Here is a 13642-nt window from a genome sequence, read left to right on the forward strand (position 1 = left end):
CTCCCTCGGCCCAGTCTCACATCTCCCGCTGTCAGGCCGTTTGGGCGGAGACCAGGGCCGCCTTGCTGCGCACAGCCGATCAAAACAAACGGCTGGCCGATCGCCGCCGTCGAGCCGCTCCTACTTATCAGGTTGGGCAACAAGTGTGGCTCTCCTCTGCCCATGTCCCCATCAAAGGTGCCTGCCCCAAGCTCTTGCCCCGGTTCCTAGGGCCCTTCATCAACCAGGAAATCATTCACCCCACTGCCATCAGACTCAAGCTCCCTGATTCCCTCCGTATTCACCCTGTTTTTCATGTTTCACAGATCAAACCAGTCTCCTCCAGTCCCCTCTGTCCACCACTGGCTCCACCTCCTCCTGCCCTGGAGGTGGACGGTGGCCTTGCATTCACCGTCAGGCAGATCCTGGATGTTCGCCCTAGGGGCCGGGGTTTCCAATATCTGGTGGACTGGGAGGGTTATGGTCCGGAGGCGCGTTCCTGGATTCCCCGCTCCTTTATTTTAGATCCTGCCCTTCTCACCTCTTTCTATCAGGCGCACCCGGGCAAACCTGCTGTCTTTGATCAGTTTGAGCCTGTATTTTTGCCTATGCTATCTGAACTGGTTCACCACATGCACCACAAAGCATCTCACTGTTCTTTGGATTGTTTGCCAACTAGATTGTTTAAGGATGTTTTTGACAACAGTGTGGCAGATATCAACATTCAGGTTGCCAAGGGTTCTTGACATTACATTGGATTTCAGCACAATTAGAGCTACAGTATGTAACTTTTTAAAACAAACATTGTTATTGTAGAAATATCTTTCAAAAACTGTCTTGAGGTGCTGTCGAAGCCTCCTGTGACCTACAGTAGGTTCATTGAACAGCACTGGCAGCAGTGCAGAGATTTTAACCTCTGTAACCAACCAGAGATTTTAAATTATTGTGCTTGATCAGTAGTTTCTGTTGCATTCTCATCTCCTAACTTCATAATGAGAAATATCTGAAGAGCTGGGCAGAGCGTGGTGGGAGTGGTAGATTGTAGTATGGACAGGGAGCACAGTGGACTGATTTGGAGTTTCATGTTAATGCTACCTTAAGTTACCCACTGTAGCTTTCTGGGTGAATTTCTCAGCAGTGGCATGTTTTTGGAGGAATGTTTTCTTCCAGTTTAATCTGCCAAGATTATTACCTTGACATCTGATTTGTTGACTACAAGTGCTTTCACCATTACCTGCAATTATAGAATTATTTATTATCAAACAGGTTTACATTGCACAGTACACCACAGTATGACATAAAAGGCAGACATTAAGTGATAAAATAGTGACGCGGATCCTAGAAGTGACTGTTGAGGCTTAAATCCTTATAAAATGGCAGGTGTTCATAACACAACTGAGAAAAGGTTGATGATTGATTAGACACTAAGCTGAAAACCCTAAACAGGGACCTCATTATGAATGTTTTCTGGGAAAGCAACACGTGTCCATGTGCAGCAAAGTGGTTTGTAGTGTTTCAGCCTCAATGCTACATTTACTTTCTGTTCACCCAATTAAATATAAAGTGGACAAAAGTACCATAAGTGAATAACACAATCACAAACTATTGTGACTTCTGCAACGTAAATGCATAAAAATTGTTATATATTCAGGAAGTTTGACTGAATTTAAAATGATTCACTTCTAGCACTATCTTAAAGCAGAAGCTCTCATTCATTGCATAAATTAGTTTCAGTTTTGCCTTTAGTGTATTTTTTGAAGCAATCAAACTGCTGGGAATCTCTCAATCTTTAAACATGACCAGATCAAAATGGAATATCTGTGTGTGTGACACTGGTTGAAATTAACTGTTGCAGAGTAAAGAGTCACCTTCAGTCAGTTTCTCGATAAGCACAGTGATAACGTAAGCAAAATCTGTCTGTATGTATGTAAAGTTTAATTTATGAGTCAGTACAAGTCCCAGTTGTTAACAGAGTGAAAATGATATAGGGGGAAGTTAATGTTGACACATGACTTGTGTGTGCATTATGGCCATGTGACTGGTGAAAGACAGCAAACAGTGATATAAGAAGCAAGATATGCAAATACATAAACATTGTACAGTATATAAACATCCACCTTTTTGTTCTTGTGGCCAATTGGCAAAAGGAAGACTTGTTTATGTCAAAGACAAAGTAAACTAAGAGGCCATATAAAAAAGACAAAGTAATCTGTTATAGGAAAAAAACATTTTAAAAAGTTTCCATGTAGCTGCCTGGAGCTATCCTGTGAAGTCGCATAAAAAAAGGAATTTTAGACCTGCCATTTCCAGGCCTGAAAGTGCTGAGAAACCATCTTTGGACATTCCCATTAATAATATCTGGTCAGCAAGAAAGAGCAGGAGAATAAAGTCATTAAAAGAGCATCTCTTCACAACATAGGAGTTTATCAGAGGAGTGCCGGTATCAGAAGAAACGTCTCTGATGGGAGCAGAAGGAGATGGGTGAGGAGGCTCAGATGAGGGAGATGCCTATAGGGAGGGTGGGTGACTCTGTCCTATGCTGAGGGGAATGATGGGACACCACGTGTTCCACCACTGAGTGTTTAACCACATGCTTCATAAGGTACGTTTCCTGGGTGGGTGGGGGGAGAAAACACTTTTAGACATCACTACTGCAGTAAATTCAGAGTTTAAAATCGAACTTGAGTATGGACCTCCGACTCACTGAGGTGTACGCCCTGCCACACATGCTGCAACAGTAGGCCCTGGCGTTTTTCACGGCATGAGCAGACAGGTGGATCTGCAGCGAGGCAGAGTCTGAGTAGGCACGGTAACAGTTGGAACATTTGAAGGGCTTGTCTTTATTGTGCTGCCTCTGGTGAGACTTCAAGAAAGACAAAACATCCATCAACTGAGGCACCTCCCTCCAACTGCCTAACAAAGGGTCACAAATCAAGCCAAGCAGGTGAGGACTGAGGTGGGAAAACAAGTGCAGGAGAAAGCAGTTACCTGCAGATTAGACAGCTGTGTAAAAGCTTTTTCACATCCTGGATGGGCGCATTTATATGGCCGATCACCTGTGTGGATTCTGAAATAGGAACGATGAGCCAACATTAGCCAAATGAAACTCTTTTCAGACAGGAAACTGACAAAACTTGCAATGCTTTGAAATATAACTGAAGTAAAGTAACTACTCAAGTGACAAGAGCTGCCAAAAATTTTCTTACACAAATTCTCAGCTCAAAGTTTGATGACCAAACATGCTGCAAGTTTGTTTCCAGTTAAATTTTTTTTTAAGGTTAAATCTGTTTCATCTTTAGTTGCATGGTGACATGTAACCATAGCAACAAAAGCTGGACAGGCTTACTGTAAACCCGTGCACCCTGCATGCTCCTCACTAAGTCTCCAGAGTGAATACAACAAGTAGATGCAGTTTTTATTGCTACAACAAATACACAAGGTGATGTTGCAATTTGCTTAAAACTGACTGAGACTGAATTCAGGTTACAAATAATCAATTCAAGGAAACTATCTTTTTGTGCACACAAATTAACAGGCTTGTTACCCCTGATACCTGCTGGACTCTGCAGGAACTTTAAAAATAAAATTAGAAAATAAAAATGAGGGATATATAAATTTAGGAAAGGTGTTAGGGTTTTTAATCTGGCTTTTAACTGAAGGGGCCAGGGACCAAGGGGTCAGAGGCCCCGTGTATTATCACAGAAAAAAACAAAGTAAAGAGAGAGAGAGAGACCCAAAACAACAACAGAGAGATTCCCAAGCACACTGTAGTTGATTCAAAGGTCAGACCTGGTGTGCTGCTGCAGATGGGAGAGCTGGCGAAAGCATTTCTCACAGTAGGAGCAGCGGTAGGGTTTGATGCCCAGGTGTATGCGAAGGTGCTGGGCCAGGTAGGATGCATTCGCAAAGGACTTAGTACAATGAGGACACTTGTGAGCCTTAGTTTCTGTGTGTGTTTTGGAGTGAATCTGCATGTCTGACTTGGAGAAGAAGGTCAGCAGACAAACTTTACATCTGCATAGAGAAAACAGTGACAGGTAGAGGACACACATGAAGACAAAGCACAGAGCACATGGTGCCTTTTCAGCTATACTGCACGTCGCTGAACTGCTGCAGCAGCTTTACTGAGTGAGTATGAGCTATGAATCACTTCTGATCTATGAGGAATTTTTGGAGGTCTGCTTCCTTTTTGCACATCAGCTCACTGTTGGAATTACAAAACTGTGTGTAACAGATGCTGAAACACTGGAAAACCTGTGAGAAGCCACAGTTTAATGCATAGTTATTCGAAGGGCGAAGGGGGGCTTTGTGCTTTTGTGTGGCTGCAGTGTCTACCATTGGAGGAAAGTGGTTAAGTACATTTACACAAGTGCTGCACAAGTAAAATACTAAATACCAAGGCTACTTTAAACTTCTTCTTTTTCTGCAACTACATGAAGCTGGAGTACCCAGAGAGACCCCACGCAGACACAGGGAGAACATGCAAACTCCAGAAAGAGAGGCACCGGGTCGCTGGAGCTCGAACGGGGAACCTTCTTGCTGTGAGGTGACAGCGCTAATCACTTCTCCACCATGCCGCCCCCCTTGGGGGCATTAAGAAGCCCCCAAGATATTTTATTATGTGTTTTGCATGTTTAAGATGAAGTATTTATATTTTCTCTGGTACATACAGTACAATGGTGTTCTACACTATTACCAGGATTGTTCTATAAGTTGCTTGTTTTTGGCTGCTCTTATGTTTTGGTGAGCCTGGTTATATCTTATTATACTGTATTCTATATTGTAGATATAACCACTGGTTTTGTCAATCAAACTATTTCATCCTTTTTAGGACTACCTGGGGAGGTCTGAAACCTATTGTTCATGATCATCTAAAAACAACTGTGCACCCGTAGTTACACTTTGCTTGTATTGACAAGCCTGGTTAGTACCAGAAATGTAAGACTGCCAAGTGAGAGCAGCTGCATCACAAAATGTCATTTTGTACCTGTAAGTTTTTCCTTCTTTGGCAGTGATGGTGACACAAGCCTGGTCATTTCCTGAGGCTAGGATTGGGTAGGGCACCACCAACAATGAAGACCCATTCTCTGCTTTGATCTTTTTACGGCCTCGTCCCTCCTTTGGAGGAGGCCCGAGGAGCCCCACGAGACCCCCGTTGTTTTTCCCAGGCTCCATCCCATGGCTGCTGGCTAACCCTGAGATGAAGTGAGGGCTGGGAGCTCCACCCAGCCGACTATGGCTGCTTGAGGTGGGGGTGATGATCTCTGAGGAGTTGAGGTTGCCTGTTCTGGATGCCAGTGCCACACCTGATAGGTGCAACAATAAAAAGGAGAACACAATAAGTTACCGTATCACAGAGGGGTTACCTTTTTAAATGTCTCAAATGTCCCACTGGATACAGCAGAACAAAAATGTAGGTGCCACAGAATGAAGGACATACTATAAATTTTTATTACAGAGAGGATAATACCATATTTATCTGATTTACCTGTTAGTCACATTATATTCATACGCTGTTTCACTTTATGTAGACTAATTGGGTGTGCACATCTAAACTAAGGAAATGCCTTGATATTTCTGCAGAAGTCAGATTAGATAGGGCAGGAGCAGTTAGTTAGTCACATGATGTGACTATGGAGAGAGACACTAACCGAAGGTCAAAGATTGCACAATGTGCAGAATTAATAGTTTCATCATACCTCCTCTCTTCTGAGGGAGAATTGGGAACTGAGTCAAGAATAATGACCATTATTTGGAGAGAAACAAGAAAGAGTGCAAACTTGGTAAATGGTCTTATACTTGTATAGCACTTTTCTATGCCTTGCAGCATACTCAAAGCGCTTTCACACTATTTGGCCATTCACCCATTCACACACTGGTGTCATCACCAGGAGCAACTGGGGGTTCAGTGTCTTGCTCAAGGACACTTCGACACGTGGACTGGACGAGCCGGGAATCGAACCGCTAATCTAGAAAGGCTCATAAGAGTAAGAATTGTATTAAAATAGGAGGAATACTGCTGGGACTGAATCCTTTGTTCAAAGGTTTAGTAGAGACCTATGAATAGTCATGTTGCTTTAAAAACTCGTTAAAGTCATTTTATAGACAGCATTCTACCTCTACACATGTGGTATGTACAATAAATTCTGAATGACACCCACAGACTGCAAACCTGAGTAGGACAACAGTCCTTGTGTGATCACCTGAGACATGGTTTGTCCTTGAAGGATGATCCATGAGTTGACGCAGATGCCAGTCTTCCCATAATCCTCTTGCTTTTATAGCTGCCTTTTCATCCAGATTCAAGTTCACATCCCCTAGAATACGACCTGGTAAAAATTCCACAGAATGTGTGTGTATATATATATAAAACCCACACAATATACAGTACTTTACGTCACACAGTCTGTAAAAGATATGTACCACAAACAACTGTTCAGCAGTGTAAGAATAGTCTTTTTAACTGTTTTATTTTTGTCTCACTAGTAAAAACAAAATATACATAACACAATAAGAGAAACACAAAAACATTGCAAATCATGAACGAGTCCAAGAGCTGATGCAGCCTATATAGTTTAAATCTCCAGTCATGGGGACATCTGAATGCTGGTTGTTCACTACATTCATTGGATCCCCTAGAAACCTCTCTGTTTACCAGCTGTGTTCTGTAGCACCATGCACAGGCATTTTCTCAAATTCAGAGATAAGATGATCATTATCATTAATAACAGGAAAAGCACTCTTGTGTATAGCAGTATTCATGCAGAACATCTGATGGTTGTTTGTTGGCAACCTAAAACTTTCCTGGCTGTGACAGTGACTACAGCCACCTTGATTTCATGGTCGTCAGTAAAAAGCGAGGCCTGTGGAACTTGGTGAGTAGTCAGAGTTCAAGTACCTGTGACTGAGCTGGAGACGGGGAGGGCAGGGCTGGCGGGGCGGGGACGCGGGGCGACATCAGGCTGAGACAGGCTGTGGCTGTGCAGAAGTTGCATCTGCTGGGCTTTGGACATCCCGTGCTGGCCACTTTCCGCCTGACTGGGGGGAGCCAGTAAGGGCTCTTGGGAAGGTGTTGAGGCAGGGGGCAGATGTGACGGTCTGATCTTCTCCACCATCAGCTGCTCCTTGATTTTATTGATCAAGACTAGGTTATCCAGCTGACAGCCAAGGAACAACATTTGTGACAAGAAAACAGCCATCATCAGTTCAGTCAGTGTCAGTTTATGATGCGATGGCGCCCTCTAATGGCTGATATGTGACACTGTAACTCAAACTCAGACGGGAGAACAGCCGATTACTATTACCCCAGTGGTTCCCAACATTTTTTGTTTTAATTGTGACCCCTCATCACATATGTGTGCCCATGGATTGGTAGCAGAATTTTTTCCATAGTAGATTTATTTAATTTTGAGGAGTTTTAGAAACCAGAAATGGTGAAAAATGTAGGTACATTACTCATTTAAGGGATTTTTACAGGTCATAGAAGGTGACAAATAATGTCCAGTATTTCACTTATTTTAAGGTTTGATGGAGATCTAAAGAAGCAGTATCCATTATTTTTGTTAATTTGATTCAATCAACTTGTAGGAAATCAACTTTATTTGCTGTTAGAAGAGAAAATCGATGCTATTGGAAACAGCTAGCCTAGCTTTGTCCAGGTTCTCTCCACTAGCACCTCTACAGGTCATATATTAACATGTTATATCTTGTTTGTGTTATTAGTACCAAAACCAAGCAATACATCACAGTGTTGAGTGGTTATATATCTAACTATGTCTTGGCCAGTGCAATTGTCAGACAACCAGAAACTTCTGCATCTGGCCAAATAAATGTCCAGAACATAACCGTTAATAAAATAGCATACTGGCATTTTTACACTTCTGTTCTTGTATGGCTAAAACAAACAAGATGTAATGTGTTAAACAGTGACCCTCAGAGGTGCTGATTGGTGGATTCTGTTACCTTGAGACAGAGCCAGGCTAACTTCCACCCATATTTCTACTCTTTGTGCTAAGATAACTGTCTGCACTTTATATTTAGTGGATCAACTTTCAGCAAGAAGGCCAGTGAATTTCTACAAAAATCATGATTCTAAATCATTTTTACACAGAAAATTTACAGTGCCACGGCTTTACAGCTTGGTGTTCGGAAATAAGAACAAATACCAGAATCGCTCACCTGGCTGTGCATCGCAGGAGGTGGGGGCCAAAAGTAAGGATTGTTAAAGCGAGGTTCAGCCATCCTGAAATGAAGACACATGGGTCGTAAACTAAAATGATAACATGACTCAGCCGCTCCATCTGTCCATCAGTGAAAATACCTGCCAGCATATTTAGTGAGCACATAATTGCAGTTCCACTTGTACAACAGAGGCTCCCAGCCTTCTTAGCCTTTAAGTAACATTTTCTTGTGACACCATAGGTGAGTGACCTTCTTCTTTTGCTTTATTTTGACATATTCCTGTTCAAATACATAACTAATAAACAAAAGAAAGTCATTTTCAAGTATAATTTTGTATAGCATAAAATTCCTTTTCTAAATTCTGTCCCCTAGCAATCACGTTCACTCCAAGTTGGAAGCCACTGTAGCAAAATATTCCGTTTCCTGTAAATGTATGTGTAGGTCTATTGTTAGTTTAGAAAACAGCGGTCAAACAGTTGTATCAGTAGCTCTCCACTCCAGCAGCAGCTGACTCTTTGGTGTGATAATCTGAGATAACTCATCCTAGTCTTGTGACAGCGCATTTTCAAAGACATTCTGTATTAGTTCTCGTCCTTCCCTAAAAGTGTAAGAGGAGACCTAGCGTCCTACCACTTTCTCCAAAACGACACTTCATCAGAGATAGCAGAGAGGATGTTTCTGAATTACAATGGTGAGTGAAGGAGGATGTTTAAGGGATTAAGGATTTCCAAACATGTCAGCACGTTGAGCGCACTGCCTGACAGATAGGCTCTCACATGATTAAAGAGCCAGTTATGGAAATGGTTATCAGAGATAACAGACATGTAGAAACTGATGTGGCTCAGATCCTAATTGCTGCGTGTTTCCTCCTCAACGCACAGGGCCTCAGCTGCTACTGTAGGAGTCTGATGAGAAACAGTCTCACCTCAGAGGACAGCAAGACCGGTCAGGTTAGTAATCCAACTAAATATAATGAACACTGAATAACTTGCATGAGAAAACCAAGCAGGCTTGTATGTGTTACAGCAGTTTTGTTGTTACATCTGTAACTGTGACTGCCAAATAAGAGTATGACAGTTTCTCTTTTAAATAATATCTGGTGTTCATAGGCTGTAATTACACACAATGCTTGATTCAGTTGCTTTTCTCTACACTGTCAAGCCTTCTCATAAGGCAGAGGGAGCTGCTCACATTGTGATCTGAAGCCTTTTCTCTTTGCAGCCCTGTACGAAGCTCTTTTTTAAAACATTTTGCATTGCATGCTTTGGCACACTTCGCCATTCCTAAGTCTGTTTGTCTTAGGAAAGGCATAACACAGTCCATATGTGAGCCAAGAGAAGCAAAATGCTATACCCCGCAGTACAAGCATACACTAAACCCCACAAAATATTTCTCTAATGATGCCAGTGGGGAGCCGTTTCACTAACTGGAGGCTTTCTGCCTCGGGAGAGCAGGCTCAGGGGTTCGACTGCTGCTGGATGTCTTTTTGTCACTTTTCAAAACAAAACGCTTTAATGCCAGTAAAGAACTACATATGAATTACAGTTCCTGTGTGCGGCTGGACGTTCATTCCTTCCAATCAGCAGGTTAACCTTTACAGTACAGAGTCAGGTCTAAAGTGCACTGCTTTTACTTGCTTTAGGACGACGTGTGCCGCTTTTGCCATAAGAGTTTTATGTTTTTGAGGAAAAGCAGCTGAATTTCAATAAGGCTTTAATATTTATGTCAGCATTTGTTAGGTTTGTAATTATTTCCAGCAGGTTGGAAAACAGACAGTGATTCTGATGTGGGTGCATCAAAGACGAACTCAGTATTTTGTATAATAAAAAATCCTCTACACTATTATTTCGGGCTACAAATGATGATTATTTTCACTTTTAATTAATCTACAGGCTCCTCTGTTGATTACTCAATCATGTGTTTTGTCTATAAAATGCTTTTCCAGAGCACAAGGTGGCACAGATTTCTGTCCAACCAGCAGACTACAGAGTTCACAGATATTCAGTTTACTAGCATACATCTGAGGAGCAGGAACCAGAGAATGTTTAGCACTGTTGCATACAAACTGATATGATTAATAAATGATCAAAATAACTGCTGTTAATAGACAACTGTTTCATAATTACAGAGCAAAGAAACTGGTGAGTTGTTGACATAAAGGTAACACTAATAAGCCAGCTTTTAGAAAAGCTTTGTAACTTATAGCTAATGAATGTATTGACACTTTAACACATTTAGAATAAACAGAAGCATACAGAAGAGCACATTTTGTTGTCATATGACTGGTTGACCATGTACTATACTCCAATCAAAATATACTTAATCACATTCACAACTGGGAACTTGATGTCTTATTAGAAAGTGACATGCTGTTAACTTTGTAATGATGTTTATCATTAGGTAAATCTATTTCTGTGTGGTCTGTTACATGCCTTTAGTCAGAATGAGCACGAATTAATGTCTCAATATTTCTGTGTAACAATAATAATTTACAATAAACTGTCTCAACGCTGCCAAATCAAAAACACTTAATTACTGTCAGGTCACCTCTTGAAATAAACAAAAGTTAGGCTCAACCTTTCCTTGTTTGTACCTGCTGTGTTGAATTATTCCTCCGATTAAAACCAAAGCAAACAGGAGCCGAGCAGCTTTAAATGAGAACATCTCCAGAGAAGACCGGTCCTCTGCAGCGCCCCGCTTGGTCCGCCGCCTCTCCCGCATTCTCAGACAGTTTATTAAAGAATTCCAGACAAAAGGAAAACAAAAATGGCAGCCCTGTCTTATTTTTATAAGCATTGGACGCCATATTCTGCAGATCCGAATTTTATAAGCTGGTAATTCTACCGATGGAATGAAACGTTTTTGTGACGCGCCTGTGACACATTTGCATTAAGCGCACGAATGATTGTTTACTTTGATTTGCAGGTTTGAATAGCCCGGCTAGAGGAGGGGGAAAACCTGACACTTCCTACAACAATCATCATACCTTTGCGGAAAGCTCAGCAGCTTCTGAGCCATAAATTTTAACATCGATGTTAATACTGACGCGTAATGGAAGCTTTTATTTTGACGACAGAGGAAAAGAAATCGGTCTTTATCATTTCTGCGTGGAAAAGGGTCTTTTTCATTGTAACTTTTGCATGACTTAAATAGAAACGGAGGCGAAGCGACACCGGACGGCTGTGTGAGAGAGAAAGGGACAGAAGGAGGCTGAGAATTTGGATCCGAGCGGCCAACGTACCTGAACCGGCGAGGGAAGGAATATTTTGGATTAGTCTCTTCTTTCTGCTCGCACTCAGTCGGACTTCAAACCTTCCGGTTCGCCTGCTGTTCACTTCTGGGTGCTGCAGGCGAGGAACTGTTGAGCTGAAACTGATTTTTAACCCATTTTCTGGTTTTTCGTTTAAAAAGGGGTGGGGTGGGGGGGTTTAAGATGGGTTTCTTTGCATATGTTGCGGTCGCCTTTGCGCTGCAACGTGAATATGAGTGCATGGGAAGTTCACGTTTTACCCGGACAGTGACAACATTATACTGCATGTGAGAAGCTCATTTTCTCACGTGTATCATCACTGACAATGGTCTGAAATGCACAGATAGAAGGTGGTTATAGGGGAGAGACGGAACTCCACTGCTGCTGTGCAAAAAGAATATTTTGTTGCATTACAGGTGTAACTCAAGCTGTGCGTAAAGGCTGTCTGTCCCAGGTCGCCCTGCTCATGTATAGTAAATCTGAAGCCAATCCTCTCAGCAGCCTCATGGCAGGCCACTAATGTGCTGTGTGCTGAGCTCCTCAGGAGATGGCACTGCTGCACAGCAGACAGGTTCAGCTAGTGGTCAACATGATGCCTTATACTGGAGCTGAACGTGAGATGACTGCTCCTTTACATACTCACTGCACATGGCGTTAAAAAGAAAAACCTTTTAGAATTTATATTTTACTTGTATTAACAATTTGATTCTACAATCAATTTATTTATAAGGGTGAAACTGTTTTAGACAGGTGCTGATTCAACATCATGGCCATTTTGAAGGTTGTTGATTGTGGTGGTGCATCGTATGTGGTCTTAGATCATGGTAGAGCCCAATTTTATTAATGAGTATATTACTATTTAATAAGACACATTTTGTAAATGTTTTGAAAGTAGAAACTAATGCCTTTATTAATAGATGATAAATAATTTTCTTCATTAGAAGAGGTTTTGTGTTGCCAGGCTGTTTTTCGTGGTATTAATGACTTGCTTCACTGTTATTCACCGACACGTTCTTTGAGGTCAGCTAATTAGTTACTTTTGAGTGTGCCCACAACAAAGCTTAGGGGTGATCGTGTTTATTTTTAATGTATATTCTTATTTACACTGTACAGCACTTTTGTCCACCTTGGTTGTTTTTAGTGCTTTATAAATAAAGTTGGAATGGAGTATTAATGCACTTTTAAATGTTTGATTTGATTTATTCTTTCAAACATGTAAAGACAGTTGATATATCAACACACATAATTTTACACATATCCAACAAATGCTAATCCAATATCAATTTGCTTATACCTAGTACATGCTCGAATGGAGTAGGAAGAAGTCAGACTTATCCAGTCCTACCCCATGACATCATCTTACCATCATTGGTTTGCAAGCAGTATCTCTACATAAATAATTCTCTTCTACACCACACAGGTAATATACTAAAGAATTATTACAAAGTGTTAACATTCATACACCACACCCACAATGTTCCATCTAATTAATCATTAAGCCTGTTCTTGCATATATCTTGATTGACACATACCTTTATATTTATGTTTAAACTCATCAATTCTATTACTATTTTTTATGTCCACACTTAAATTATTCCATAGTTTTACCCCACTTAAGGAAATACAAAATCTTTTTTTAGTTGTACGTATAGCATGAATTTTTAAATTTAACTGACCCCTTAAATTGTATCCCCCTTCCCTTTCATTAAATAGTTTTTGAATTCCACCAGGTAATAAATTGTTCCTGGCTTTATACAAAAACACAGCAGTCTTATATCCCACTAAATCAAAAAATTTTAACAATTTAGACTGTATGAAAGCTACATTGGTGTGATCCCTATATCCCATCTTATGCACAATTCTTAGCGCTCTTTTTTGTAATATATACAATGGTTGAAGTGAGCTTCTGTATGTATTTCCCAAGTTTTCAACGCCATACTCTAAGTATGGTAAAATCAATGAAGAATACAAAACGTGTAGTGCTTTCCCGTCCAAAATATATTTAACCCTTGCCAATATCGATATATTCTTTGCTATTTTGTGCTGAACATATCTGATATGAGATTTCCAGGAGAACTGGTCATCAACTATGACACCTAGAAATTTAATTTCATATACTCGTTCTATATTAGCTCCCCCAATTTTCAATTGAAGTTCATTATCTAGTCTACGATTCCCAAATACCATAAATTTAGTTTTATCCAAATTCAGAGATACTATATTACTGTCACA

At 40.9% G+C, this 13642-nt stretch overlaps 2 protein-coding genes across 5 annotated transcripts in view; one reads left to right on the plus strand and one right to left on the minus strand.

Moving 5' to 3' along the window:
* Positions 1-13642, plus strand: part of LOC109958977 (uncharacterized) — a 31206-nt gene that overhangs the window by 7401 nt on the left and 10163 nt on the right. The window contains exon 2 of the mRNA XM_020597983.1: positions 9042-9110. The gene's annotated coding sequence lies outside the window, so the exon portion shown is untranslated. The remainder of the gene's footprint in view (positions 1-9041; positions 9111-13642) is intronic.
* On the minus strand, positions 725-12456 carry znf362a (zinc finger protein 362a). Of its 4 annotated transcripts, none has more exons than XM_020597979.1 (9): positions 11402-12456; positions 8158-8221; positions 6878-7136; positions 6183-6308; positions 4967-5285; positions 3769-3993; positions 2968-3046; positions 2684-2842; positions 725-2590 (listed from the first exon to the last, which is right to left on the minus strand). In XM_020597979.1, the coding sequence occupies exons 2-9, from the start codon at positions 8218-8220 to the stop codon at positions 2471-2473; spliced, it is 1350 nt and encodes a 449-aa protein (XP_020453635.1). In that variant the 5' UTR covers position 8221; positions 11402-12456; the 3' UTR covers positions 725-2470. The 4 variants fall into 4 exon arrangements, with proteins under 4 accessions (XP_020453635.1, XP_020453634.1, XP_020453633.1 ...); XM_020597978.1 differs by having other exon boundaries at positions 6878-7103; positions 10754-12456; XM_020597977.1 differs by having other exon boundaries at positions 10754-12456.

This window comes from Monopterus albus, unplaced genomic scaffold (genome assembly GCF_001952655.1).
Source record: "Monopterus albus unplaced genomic scaffold, M_albus_1.0 scaffold36.1, whole genome shotgun sequence".
NCBI classification, from domain to species: domain Eukaryota; kingdom Metazoa; phylum Chordata; class Actinopteri; order Synbranchiformes; family Synbranchidae; genus Monopterus; species Monopterus albus.